General features: G+C 41.8%; 2 protein-coding genes across 4 annotated transcripts; both read left to right on the top strand.

Annotated features, from left to right (window-relative positions):
* Positions 1–604: 604 nt before the first annotated feature.
* On the top strand, positions 605–6,037 carry LOC138718238 (protein ELYS-like). The gene is made up of 6 exons (XM_069852590.1): positions 605–639; positions 1,893–2,009; positions 2,965–3,049; positions 3,636–3,786; positions 4,859–4,920; positions 5,655–6,037. The coding sequence occupies exons 1-6, from the start codon at positions 620–622 to the stop codon at positions 5,856–5,858; spliced, it is 639 nt and encodes a 212-aa protein (XP_069708691.1). The 5' UTR covers positions 605–619; the 3' UTR covers positions 5,859–6,037.
* A 552-nt stretch (positions 6,038–6,589) lies between these two features.
* On the top strand, positions 6,590–10,009 carry LOC138718242 (protein ELYS-like). 3 transcript variants are annotated; one of them, XM_069852595.1, is made up of 5 exons: positions 6,596–6,685; positions 8,269–8,362; positions 8,598–8,721; positions 8,832–8,888; positions 9,802–10,009. In XM_069852595.1, the coding sequence occupies exons 1-5, from the start codon at positions 6,640–6,642 to the stop codon at positions 10,003–10,005; spliced, it is 525 nt and encodes a 174-aa protein (XP_069708696.1). In that variant the 5' UTR covers positions 6,596–6,639; the 3' UTR covers positions 10,006–10,009. The 3 variants fall into 3 exon arrangements, 2 of the variants coding, with proteins under 2 accessions (XP_069708696.1, XP_069708697.1); XM_069852596.1 differs by lacking the exon at positions 9,802–10,009 and having other exon boundaries at positions 8,832–8,956; XR_011337027.1 differs by lacking the exons at positions 8,598–8,721; positions 9,802–10,009 and having other exon boundaries at positions 6,590–6,685; positions 8,832–8,848.
* Positions 10,010–12,068: the final 2,059 nt, after the last annotated feature.

The following is a 12,068-nucleotide window of genomic DNA, read 5'->3' as shown; positions in this document are numbered from 1 at the left end:
GACTTATCCAAAATCATGCGTTTAGACGCATGACATCTCTGATTTGTCTATTCAGATTGCAAATGCTCCTGACTGTGAGAGAATTGCCTTCAGGAGTTGAGGTTACTTGAAACAGCTCCGTCATGAGGCCCAAACTGCTGATTTACAGAGTCCAAGGAGAAGTTGTCTGTCTTTAAGGTCTCATCCAACCCAAACCATTCTAGGAAGGTTACACTTTTACCTGATGTTAAAACATAAGTGAGAATACCTGCCCGACCAGGGAGTTCTTTTGTTCTTTGAATGCCTACAAAATGGAAATAGCAAAAACCAAAGGGTTGCTTAAATGATATTTTGCCTGGGACGGTGGAATGTGATTATAGGTGTTGTCACATCAGTGTTTGAAATGCAACCTAAATAGCACAACATGTTCATGTCTGGTTTTGTGTGTGTAGATTTCCACATTTTCCCTACATTTCCTGAGGACATTCCGTCAAGAAGACGAATTGCCACCATGGGAGGGAGACATCTTTGCTATCGACTACAAAACCCGTCAGGAACACCGATATCAACACTCTGCTACATAAGCAGAATCAATCAGCTCGTTGTGGGTTTTTCGGATGGATGCCTGTCACTCTGGAATATGAAAACTTTGGAGAGGGAGTAAGTAGAGCTTTAGGCTTGGCCATGCCTGGAGGGGCAGGGCTCTCAATTTTTTGCTGAAGGAAGCATGTTAATGGAAAGAGAACTATTGGAGGGACTGAAATGTTGAGTATAACCTTGGAATGTTTAGAAATCCTCTTCTGAAATAACTGTCAACTCAGAGGTGGATGAGTGGGTCACCTTCTCCCCACTGGACTAAGATTGCTTTCCTTATTGTGCCTGTGGATTAAGCAAATGAAGGAAACATGCTTCTTGGTTTTTTTTCAAGTGATTGGGATATGGCAGAGCTGTTCTTTCTAGGACAGCTTGTTGTATCGGTAGCATTCAGTGGAACCAGGAACTGTGTGTATCTTGATGCAATAGAGTTCAGAAATTAGCTTTCAGAACCAGTCAGTGCAATTTGGCCGTACACCGAAAGGCTGAAATGTGTTAATGATGTGATTTTATTAATAATATTCTTAAAAGTGTCTGGGGTGAAACTAAGGAGACGGGGAAAGTCAATAGCTGATCTGTGCCTGGAAATAACTTGTTTCCTACATTTCAGCCTTGACTAAAATAGGGGATTGACCCACTCTAAGGCAAAGATACACGTGAATGAAATTTGCCTGGAACACTTGGAGATGAGAATAAGGGATACGTAGAGCTCTAAGCAGTAGGAAAATTAAGAAGTGATTTTAAATCTACCGAAGAGCAACCTCACTTGAAATATTTGACCGGATTCAGATAGGGGTTCACTCCCGCAAATCTGCAGCGACTCCTCGGAAGCTATTGGATGGCTAAATAGAGAGTGAAGGAATAATTAGGTGGCAAGAATAGATTGTGAATGTAGCAGTAAGGTTCAGAAGTCTGGAAGAAATATACATAGTTCAAGTAAAGAAAGAAGAGCCTACTTCTCGTTGGCGCTGGTTTAAGTGTGTTCAGGAGGTATGCTGCCTTCCTCAGGTCAGTGTGGGGGTAGGCTACAACAGTAGGAACATTCTTTTGCCTGGCAGCTGAGGGCAGAGGAGGGCATAAATCCAGGTTATATCATTTGATGGGCAGTAATTTTGTTGCTCCTTGACTGCTGCATAAAGCATAGTGTCTCCCCTGACTCAGTTCTTTGAGATGGAAGAACGACCTTCTTCACTTGGAGGATAAGCGCGTCAGGTGCTCTTTCTCAGAGGATGCTTCTACCCTTCTACAAACAGTTAGGGACAAATCACTCACCTTTTTTCTTCTTTTATTCCCACCACCCCTTTTTCTTAAACCTGTAGGCACCACTGTCGGCTTGGAGGAAGAAGGATTCCCGTCTATGTGGTTACTTTACAAGAGCCAGAGAATGATCCTCACAATTGTTGCTACTTGTGGGCTGTTCAGTCTACACAAGAAAGGTGACTTAAAATGTGCCATAAGACACTGACATTTTTTTCAATATATTTGTTCACATTCAGTTGATAGATGTATCTTTGTTTTGTTTATTTAGCTCGGCAGGAGATTCTCTCAGCTGCACAAGGTGTTAAGCTTATAATGGGATTTTTACAGGATTTTACAGAAGTGAGGAGGGGCCTACTAGTTCCTACCTTGTGAAAGAAGGCAAAACAACACTGGCTACATTTTTGTGCTTGCATTTGGAAAAGATTTCCTTTGTTTCTTGATGAGTGCTTCATGATTTACAGTTTTAAAATAGCCTCACTAGTAGTTGAGGCTGCCGATCTAGGACACTAAAGGTGTCAATAGAGCAGCTGCCCCGAAAGGAAAGAGGGGATGGTATTGCTGATTCCCCTGTGCAAGCTTCAGCCGTCTTTGGAGCCTTGATGAGCCTTTTCAGCTCGCCTGGCCGAGAGCCATCACTGTTCACTAGAAAAGTCAACGTTTTCTGCTGGGCTGATGAATCAAATCAGTGTGTGGCAGGATCCAGAGTAAGCAAAAGGGCCTGGAACTTTGGTACAAGGGCAAGGGAGAAAGACTTCTCTCTCTCAGTGTCAGCAAGCTATTTAACCAGCTCAGCTACCCCTGGAGTGGAATCTTTTGAAGTATGACTTTAAAGCAGTTCTGATTGAGAACTCTTCACTGTGAAGAACTATTCCTAACAATTTTTAGCCCATCCAACATGTGAAAACTTTCTAATGGTGTGGTTGGCATTTGCCCCTGCAGCTGCTAGGGTCAGAGTTTCCTCCTCTACGGTTTAGTGTCTAGAGGTGACCAGTTATCCTCTTTTGGGAAGTGGTGTTTTTCTGTTCAGGAAGAGCATGCTTTTACGAACACTTCAGTCTTGACCTAATACAATTATGATTAGGACTGTAAAGCAGCTTTGTAATCACATTTCATCATTTCTACCTCTTTCAGCAAAGGCGATGCTTTGAGTTTACACCTGATGCGGTTAACATTCGGGGATCGAAAACGTTTGGCATGCGGACAAGTCATGTATGAGGTAAGAGGAGTGTGTGTGGGAAAAGCTAAGCGACTCTCAGTGAAGTTGGCAGGGATAGTATTTACTGTCAAAAGTCAGAGCAGACCTGAAAAACCAGAAATCCTTTGCTGAGCCTTCCTGGGCATGGTCTTTGTGCATACTTTTTCAAAACAAGTTTTGGACTGCAGCACTGTGTGTTCCAACTGGATGCATCTGCAAAGAGCCTGTGAACATTAAATTCCTGAACAGGAAGCAGCTTTTATGAATACAATGATTCTGGATGTGAACATTGAATTAATGGCATGTAGGAAAAGAAGACAGGGCTTTGAAGGGCTTTGTTTCACCAAACTGCAGACTTGAATGTGCTTCTGTCTCTTTCCTCTTCTTAAAATGGGGTCAGATAAAGGTATCTCTTTATTCTTTTCTGATCTTTGGGTTCATCTTCTTGGTTTTCTCTTGAGCTCTGTCTATTTGCCATCAGAAATAAGCTCATGGGCAGTGTATACAATACAATATCCATCTTATATTAGATAGATACGTTCTTTCCTATTGAGGTCAAACCTACGTTTGTATCTCAAAATGACCTTTTCTCTCGTCTTTTCTCCAGGGTTTGGAAGGCTGTAAAGAAAGGTTCAGTTTAGATCTCGCAAGTCAAATTTGTCCCAGGAGAAGGCAAACCAGCAACATTAAATTACTGAGCTGTCAGACCATGGAAGACTTTTATGACTGTGTTGACAAAGAGGGTAATACTAATGAAGGTTTGTTCTGATATCCGTGTCATCTAAGCAACGAAAGCTGTTCTGTACCCATAGTCTACAGGTCTTAAATATCTGTATAGGCTGGTTTGTTGTGTTTATTTTAAAAAAAAAAAAAAAGAGTGATTAAGTTATGTGGGACTTCATTCAGGGAAAAAAAGGCACAGAGAAAGCTGATCACTCCACTTCTTGACAGAAATGGAGCGTTGTGTTTCCAATTTATATAACAGAATTAAGCGAGAGTAGAGAGGGATGTTTTAAAAATATCAGGTGTATGGTATTTTCTACTAGTAAGGAACAATGTCTTGTCTTTTACAGTACCATCTCCTTACACCAGCATCTCGATCTTTTGCTGGCAAGTGACTACGTACGGTCAGGAAAAACCATCTACTTATTTGGGGTTGTTTGACATAAATTGCTGGTATGATGCTGAAATGCCGGATTCCATAAGGTAGAATTTTATTAAGCTGTTTTCACTATCCTTACAAATAATTCATAGAAATGTTGGCTTTTAGCTTATGCACTTGTTTTCTTCAAGGCCAGAAAATTTACCGCTCAACTGCCCTTATTTTGCCCTGTGGACACTGGATAATGCAACCAGCATGGCTTCTCCAGACCTCATTTTGGATGTTCTGGTCCACCAGCCGAGTCTAACGTGGGGAGCGCCACCTTCTTACCTACCACCTGACCAGATTTTAAATGCAAGCGGCTATAATTTTGGTAGGTATTTCACTGCTTTTAATAGTGATAAGCTTAAACTGAGCTCAGATGCCATTTCTTGGTTCTCTCATTCAATGTTTGTCACTCAAAATGCAAACCAAACCAGAACACCCCGAAGCCCCACAAGCCCAGCCTTGATGATGTTGTACTAACGAGGTATTTAATATTGTGAAAGGTATCTGACTGTCCGCTGGGGTTTGGGGTTTGGTGCTTTTGCACAAACTTGTAAGTGATCTGATGAAGACAATGGGTAGTCAGTTCTGTCTTTCCAGTTACTGCTGTTGGAACAATGTAAACTAATCATGACATAACTCTGAGAGTATGGATTGTTGTCCAACGTTCATTGCTTCTGCAGATGGAGTGTGCTTGCTGAGGTCTGGAGTTGTCCATGTCACTTGCACCGGTTTCCAGAAGGAGGTGAGCTTTTACTCTCTCTTTCTTGAGAATGCCTAAGGAGATGAACCTTGGCTACGTTTTTTCTGTTGTGCTGCTTTTGGTGTCAGAGACCATTTTATGCTCATTTTACGCTCATCCCCCCACATAATTGTGATGCTATCCTGCCAGTGTCCTGCAAATAGTAACGTTTTAGGTCCATTGTTGAGACTGTAATACTATCATTGTCTCCAGTTGAAGCCCGGCCAGGGACTGACTGTCTAGGGAGAAATAGAGCAGTGCTGGAGGAGCAAGAGCAGAACTCTTGGGAAAGTCCAGGAAAGTTGCTACATCTTCATTCCCCATCAGTTGGACTACCTGCATAGTCATGAGTTAGGGTTTAGATCCCTGACTAACTTGAAAAAGGGGGGTAGAATGGAGAAAAAGAGAAATCATGTAAATGTTTGAGACGAAATGGATTTCCGATTTGTGGAAGTGTGTTGGGGCAAGTAACAGTTCTGCACGGTGCGGTAGCTAAACCCAAATTTCTTGGCAAGTTGGCCTAGCCCCTACGCTGTTTGTTTTGCAAGCGTGGTGCAGACTCTTCAGATTCCAGTCAGATGTTCTGGTATCAGCTCCAGCTTGGAAGTAACTTTAATCTAGACTTTTTTTTGTTCCTTTGCTGAATTGTGTTGATCTCGTTCAGAGACTTGTACTGTTGATGGCTCAGATGTTGAAAGTATGGAATGTTCTCATTTAATTTTGTCTGTTCTGCTTAGGAGGAGCAGTTAGAGGCCATGTTGTCTGCGGCTGTCCAGACAGGTTCTCTAGAACTCCTGACTGGATGCATTAAACATTGGACCTCTGAAAGTAAGACTTCTAAGGCTGCTTTTCTGGGTTCTCTTTTTCAGTTTGAACCTGTTGATTCATTTCTGTTTTGTTCTCTTCTTTTAAAGAGCAGCCACGTTCTGCAGCAAATTTAGAGTTTATTCGTGACTGTGCGTGGAAAAAAGTCATCTACACGAAAGATGAATTTGATGGCATATGTGAGTACCAGCGTAGTCATTCTGCAGATGTAAAATCATTCTTTATATTTGAGCTTATTCAGTTACCTGCTGGTATGTGATATGGCTCGTGTGTACCTTGAAACGCTGGAATTGCTCTGTAGGCTGATGATTCAATATCTCTTCTCAAAAAGGTGTTCCACTATTTGATGGCTCTTGCAACACCGTCGACCCAGAAGTGCTACAGTCCCTTCAGCACTGCCAGTCTGTCCTGAGGAACCTTACCAGGGTCTTAAAGTGTTTCCAAAGAGAACCACAACAGCTCAATGAGAAAGGTTTGTCTGACAGCATTACTAAATCTTTGGTATGTTTTAGTAAGATTTGGGATGATACTTGGGTTCTAATTTTGCAAACGTGAGCTTTGGTTGTTAATTGCATTGAAATAGTGTATTTGCAATACTAAAAATAAGAAGGCAGTGTAAATGAGTGACTTGTAGAGTAAGTTACTTAGGTTTCTGTAGCTTCCTCAATTATCCTTTTTGTGGGGTTTTTCTTCCCATCGGAGAGTGATACAGAGTGAAAAAAGCAAAGATGGAGAATTGTACCATGTTATTTTTATACTCTCGATTTAGTATGATGAAGGGACTTTTGTAAAAATGAAAGGAATCGCATACAAAACTAATCTTATGCCTTTTCTTCAGATTTTGCAAACTTGAGAAATAAGGAGGTGTTAGCTAACCAGTTTTCTGTGTATGCACAAATGGTCATCTGGCTCTGTCAGTCTGGTCTCCTTCCTGAGGGCTTAGGTAAGCATGAACTGTAATGCATTGGTCACAAGGAGGCTACCCAGCAAAAACCTTTGCTTTGAGAGCAAAGGCACAGTGAAACTATTTCAGGATTATGCTTTTACAGCCACATGAGTTCAGTGGAGTTAGACCCAGGAAAGGTGTTCATTCAGACACTTCTGTTTTGACTTCAGACCTCAGGCCTTTGAGTAGTGGAGAACTCAAAGGCAGGAAAGGGGCAGTGCTGGAAAGGTGGGAATGGGGAATGGCGGCAACGGGGAATGGAGGGAAAGGGGACAGCGGAAAAGGCAGGGATGGCGTCAAAGAACAAGGGGGAAAGTCAGGAAAGGGAAAGGGGAGAAAGGGGAAAGATAGGAAGGGGGAAGCAGGGGAAAGATAGGAAGGGGGAAGCAGGGAAAAGCAGGAAAGGTGGCAAGGGCAAAGAAGGGATAGGTGTCACGAGGGAATGTTGGGAAATGTCAGGAAAGGCAGGAAGGGGGAAAGGCTGGAAGAGCAGCAGGGGCAAGGCGGCAAGTGGAAAAGGTGGCAAAGGTAGCACGGTGGAAAGGCAGGAAAGGCAAAAAAGTGGGAAAGGGGGAAAAGTGGAAAAGCTGGAAATGGAAAAAGCAGGAAAGGGGCCATGATGACAAGGGGAAATTCAGGAAAGGTGGCAAGGGGGAAAGGCGGTAAAGGAGAAAGCGGGAAAGATGGCAATGGGGAAAGATGGGAAAGGCAGCCAGGGGGAAAGACAGGAAAGTGGAAAGTGGGAAAAGGGAAAATTTGGGAAAGCATCAAGGGGAAAGGTTGGGAAAGGTGGCAAGGGTGAAGGTTAGGAAAGGGCAAGGGTGGGAAAGGGAAAAGGGGGAAAAAGCGGCAAGGGGGAAAGGTCTGGAAAGGCAGAATGCAAGATCAACTCTTCTCCTCTTGTCTGTGGAGCTGCTTGCTAGAAGGTGGTGCATCATTTTTCCAGGAAGGATCCCCTCTTTGTCAAACCGTACCTGCCCACTACTAAGTCATGACCCTAAGCACTTCACCTACCTGCCTTTTAAACACCTCCAGTGATGGAGACTCAACCACCTCCCTGGGCAGCCTGTTCCAGTGATTGAAGAATTTTAAACAAATGGCTACTAAGCCACAAAGACTCGAGAATTGTTTGTTAGAGTCACAGCATGACCTGCATGTTTTGAACGTTTTATTTCTTGCTTGATGAAAAAGCACACCTTGGAAACACGTGTGTATTTGGATGGATTATAAATCCTATTGTCAGCCTCAATTGTCTTACAAATGTTCACATGACACGGTTAGAAAAACATTCTTTTCAAGAATTGGGATTTTTGATAGTGAACTTGACCTTGTGCTGCGTGTTTTGAATGCTACACTGGGTGTAAATTTGAAACAGTACTTGGGACAAGACGGAATTGAGTCTTGTGTCTCACATCTCTGGTAGCAAAGGCAGGAACAGGACTGGCTTCTTTTCAGAGTTGGAAGCTTGTCTGTGCTTCTTGGTGCTTAGCTTGTATGATCTTTTATCTTTCTTAGTCAATGTTTTTAGTTTACAAATGTGATATTACTTCTTTAACTTGCTTTTACTTTATTGCCTGTAGATGGGACGATGCATTTGTCTGCCCCTTCCTACAATTACCCTCTTCTTCAGACCTGCTATAATGGTCAGCGACAGAAGCTGGAGAATTTGTCAGGGTAAGTCTACAGGTCTGGGGCACTTCCACTGCAGATCCAGAAGTGGAAGTGAATGGCTTTTATGTCGACATTTGTATTTGCAGCCGGATGAGTTTCAGTGGAAGCCGCAGTGTATTAGAGATTGACTTCTCTTGCTTCTCTAGTAACTCAGATAGAGGCTGGAGGAAATCTGTTGCACTGAGGGGCTGGAATTGGTGTTTTCCCCTGTCCAAATCCTCGCTATCTCTTGTTCCAGAGGAAAGTGGGACTCTGACTGCCTGATGATCGATGGCATAGTTTCCCACTTAGGAGACGAAGTTGCAAAGCTGTGGGAGAGAGAGGAAGGAGGGACTGGGAAATATCCCCCTCCCAGTTTACATGTGAGTGCCATGGTCACTGAAAACACCACCATCCCCCTCCCCACCCAACTGCAGCCAAATGTCAATGGTTTATGAATGATGGGAGTGTTTAAAAAACATTTTCCCCTCAGGCACTGCTGGATCTCTACCTGCTAGAAAGCATTGAGGAGACCTACAAACATGCGATTGTATCCTTCCTCGTTACCTCTATGACGCCCTCAGTATATGCACACAAAAGTTCTTAAATGTTTGTCACCTACATGCTTAAGGACATATGTTAATTTAAACTTCAAACACAATGCTAGCCAAAACATGTAGTTTAGAATTAAGTCGTAGAGAGAAGCATTGTTTTAATATTTTGTTCTGTGGTATTTTTATGATTTTTTTTTCTGTGTTCTGTTGCAAGGTCTTTTCTACTATGAGAGAATGGCTTTACTAAGAAACGTAATAGGTAAAAAGCCCTGTTAGTTTCTTTCTCAAAATTTAAACACAGTTTGTAATTTTTAAAGCACTCGTAGCTGTAGCAAATGGCTTCTTACTAGAATGACACACTGAAATCTGCTGCTTAAGAGCAAAGGCATTTCTAACAGTGACGTAGCAGCAGATGATTTTTGCTGAAATCATCTCTTTTCTGGCACTGCCAACAGCGTTTTCTCTTATTCTGTTGGTAGTGGAGACACAGGGAATAAGAGAGAAGAGGGAAGTCATTGGGCAGACACTTAATTTTTAAGCTGCTGAAATACTCGGAATTGCTCTTCTGGTTTGTTACCTGACCCAGGAGGGGAGCCTAGAGAGCGAGGGCTTTGAAACCAGTGGTAGCCCAGAGCTGCCTTAGAACATCTATTTAAATATCTGAAGCTAAACTCTTTGGATGCCTTAGAGAAATCAAAGTGTATTTCTATTCTTCTTCAGAATAGAGTTTTGTGGTTAGGACCTGCCTGTCTTCAGGTTTCAACAGCTTAAAACGGCAAGACTAAGACATTAGTATTTTCTGATTCCTACCACTTTTCTATTCTTATTTCATTATTTTTTTCAAAATATAATGGGAAAAACTTGTTGGTCTTCCAGATTTATTAGCCTTAACTGGATATTTGATATCAGACAATTTACTTGCTGCTGGACATCTTTCATTGCTGGCCAAATAAAATCGAAAATGTAGTCAAGTCCTTTGCCACCACCTTTGCTCTCCCTCAAGGCCTTGTAAAGCTTATTCAAGGATTCTGGCTCCTTGATCGCTATGACTATGAAGTAAGTATGTTACTGTTCAGTTGGAGGTACATTACTATGCAAGGCTGTCCTCTATAAAACGAGTTTCAGAAATTACTGTTTAGCTAATAACAGGTATTGAAACACCGTAGGCTTTTTTCATAGTCCTGATGCAGCATCTTCACAGTTAGATATGACTTGAGATTCCATTTTAATTACTTGGACAGTAATTGATAAAACTTATTATTTGTAATGTGCTTATAAAAAGTGCTGTTTGTATACAGAGATTTGATTAACCTAGGAAAGAGTGAATTACTCCTTTTAAAACACTCCCTTTGTTCTGTACGGCTAACTGAATAGGATCTCTGATACATGTCCTGTATCAACTGTGTCATTAGTAACTCATGCAAGTTCGTTTAACTGACATTCACCTTTACTTTAATGAACTTTTGAATAGTTGTGTTGCAAGAACGTATGTATGTATCTTAAGAAGCCCGGTCTTCAACCCTTACAGAGATCACTGGACCACCTCTGTCATCAAGAAACAATGGAAGTAGCACCGTGGCTACAGATGAGAATTATTCAATCACTCGTTTGCCAAGGACAGCATAGGCAAGCCCTCACATACCTACGGAATGTGAAGCCATCCGTGTCAATGTGTAGTGAAGTGCGGCTTTGCCTCAGTGTGTTGTTGTCTAATAGGTAAAGAAATATCTCCCCCCATTTTGACATTCAAATATTGCATAAAGTGGAGAACGAATAATTTAAATCACAATCCCCTAAACTTCTTTTAAACTTGGAATACAATAATGTTGGGGCGTCTTTTTGGTTATACTATTACTATATGTTTACCTATCAAAAAAAATGAATTACAGGTGCGTGGTGGAGGCATGGGATCTTTTGCGGCAACATGCCACTGAAGTAAATAGAGAAGAGCTCTTAAAACACGTTTACGAAAGGTGCCAGGAGATGGGACTCGTGGAAGACTTACTGAAGCTTCCTTTCACCAACACTGAACTAGTGAGTCTAGACAGAAAAAATCTTTATCGTCTCAGTGGAAAGAGAAGAGGCAGATTTGTAACAGGCTTTTGAAATGTGTTATTTCTCATAGGAGTGCTTGAAGTCAATTTTACGGACCAGGGCTAGAATACCAACCCATGCAATTCTTTCAGTCCGCAACCAGCAGAGTGCCTGCTATCGGCCAACAGACCAGCAGAATCAATCAATGAAGGTTAATGTTACGGTGAGTGTAAAAGTTCTGTCAAGTGCACAAGGTTCTGCACACTGGTTTGCACAGGTCTCAGTAAAGATCATGCTTTGGGTTTTGTACCATTCCTGGAAATATTAGGAATAAGTTTCTACACTTCCAGTTACAGCTGGACCTAAAAGGTTAACAACATCCTTCCCAAAGCCAAAGCTGCTCTGTAAAGTTATAATTTGTTACAGACCAACGTTGACTCCACTTGAAGTAATTTGTTGGCATCTGAGGAATAAATAGATACTTTTTCTATTAGCCAATCTTACCATTCAGTTATTCAGATACATAGGTTAGGCAGGATTTAGATTATTCTGTCTGTGGAAGGAAGAGTATGTTGTACGTCATCGCTAGGACCTTGCATGCAACTCTCTTTTCTAGCTGAGAGCACTTGGGATCCCAGTACAGGGGTAAAATTTGCAGGGTGGGTGGTTTGGTTTGTTTTATTTCCTCAAGTTATAGGGTGCTCTGCAATTCCACAACTTTCATTTTACTTTTATGAAGGAAGTCCATATCTAACTTCCAAAAAAGCCAGATTAAATTTGGTGTTACATGAACTTCAGTTACACATCTGAGAAGCATTTGCTGTTTTCCAGAACCACAATTTTCCAGTGAATCAAACTTATAAGGTGGTTTTGGAAGTTTTAGGTCCTGCATTTGAAAGCTTTCATCCAGCCAGGTGTATGTAGGCAGCTTTTTCTTGCTTGTTTTAATAATGACATCATTTTGTCTAACGCCATTTGCAGTTCTCTGTATATTCAGTCATCTCAGGCCGTGGTGTTCCAGGAAAAAACAAGGGAAATCCTGCTATTTTGTAAGGCATTTGAAATCTGCAGGTGATAACAGGTGTTTCAGAACAAGGTCCCGCAGAGTGACAGACTCATTTTAACTTACAGTTGTAGGTTCT

The sequence above is a fragment of the Phaenicophaeus curvirostris genome, chromosome 2 (genome assembly GCF_032191515.1).
Source record: "Phaenicophaeus curvirostris isolate KB17595 chromosome 2, BPBGC_Pcur_1.0, whole genome shotgun sequence".
Lineage (NCBI taxonomy): Eukaryota > Metazoa > Chordata > Aves > Cuculiformes > Cuculidae > Phaenicophaeus > Phaenicophaeus curvirostris.
This window is presented reverse-complemented; position numbering and strand designations above follow the sequence as displayed.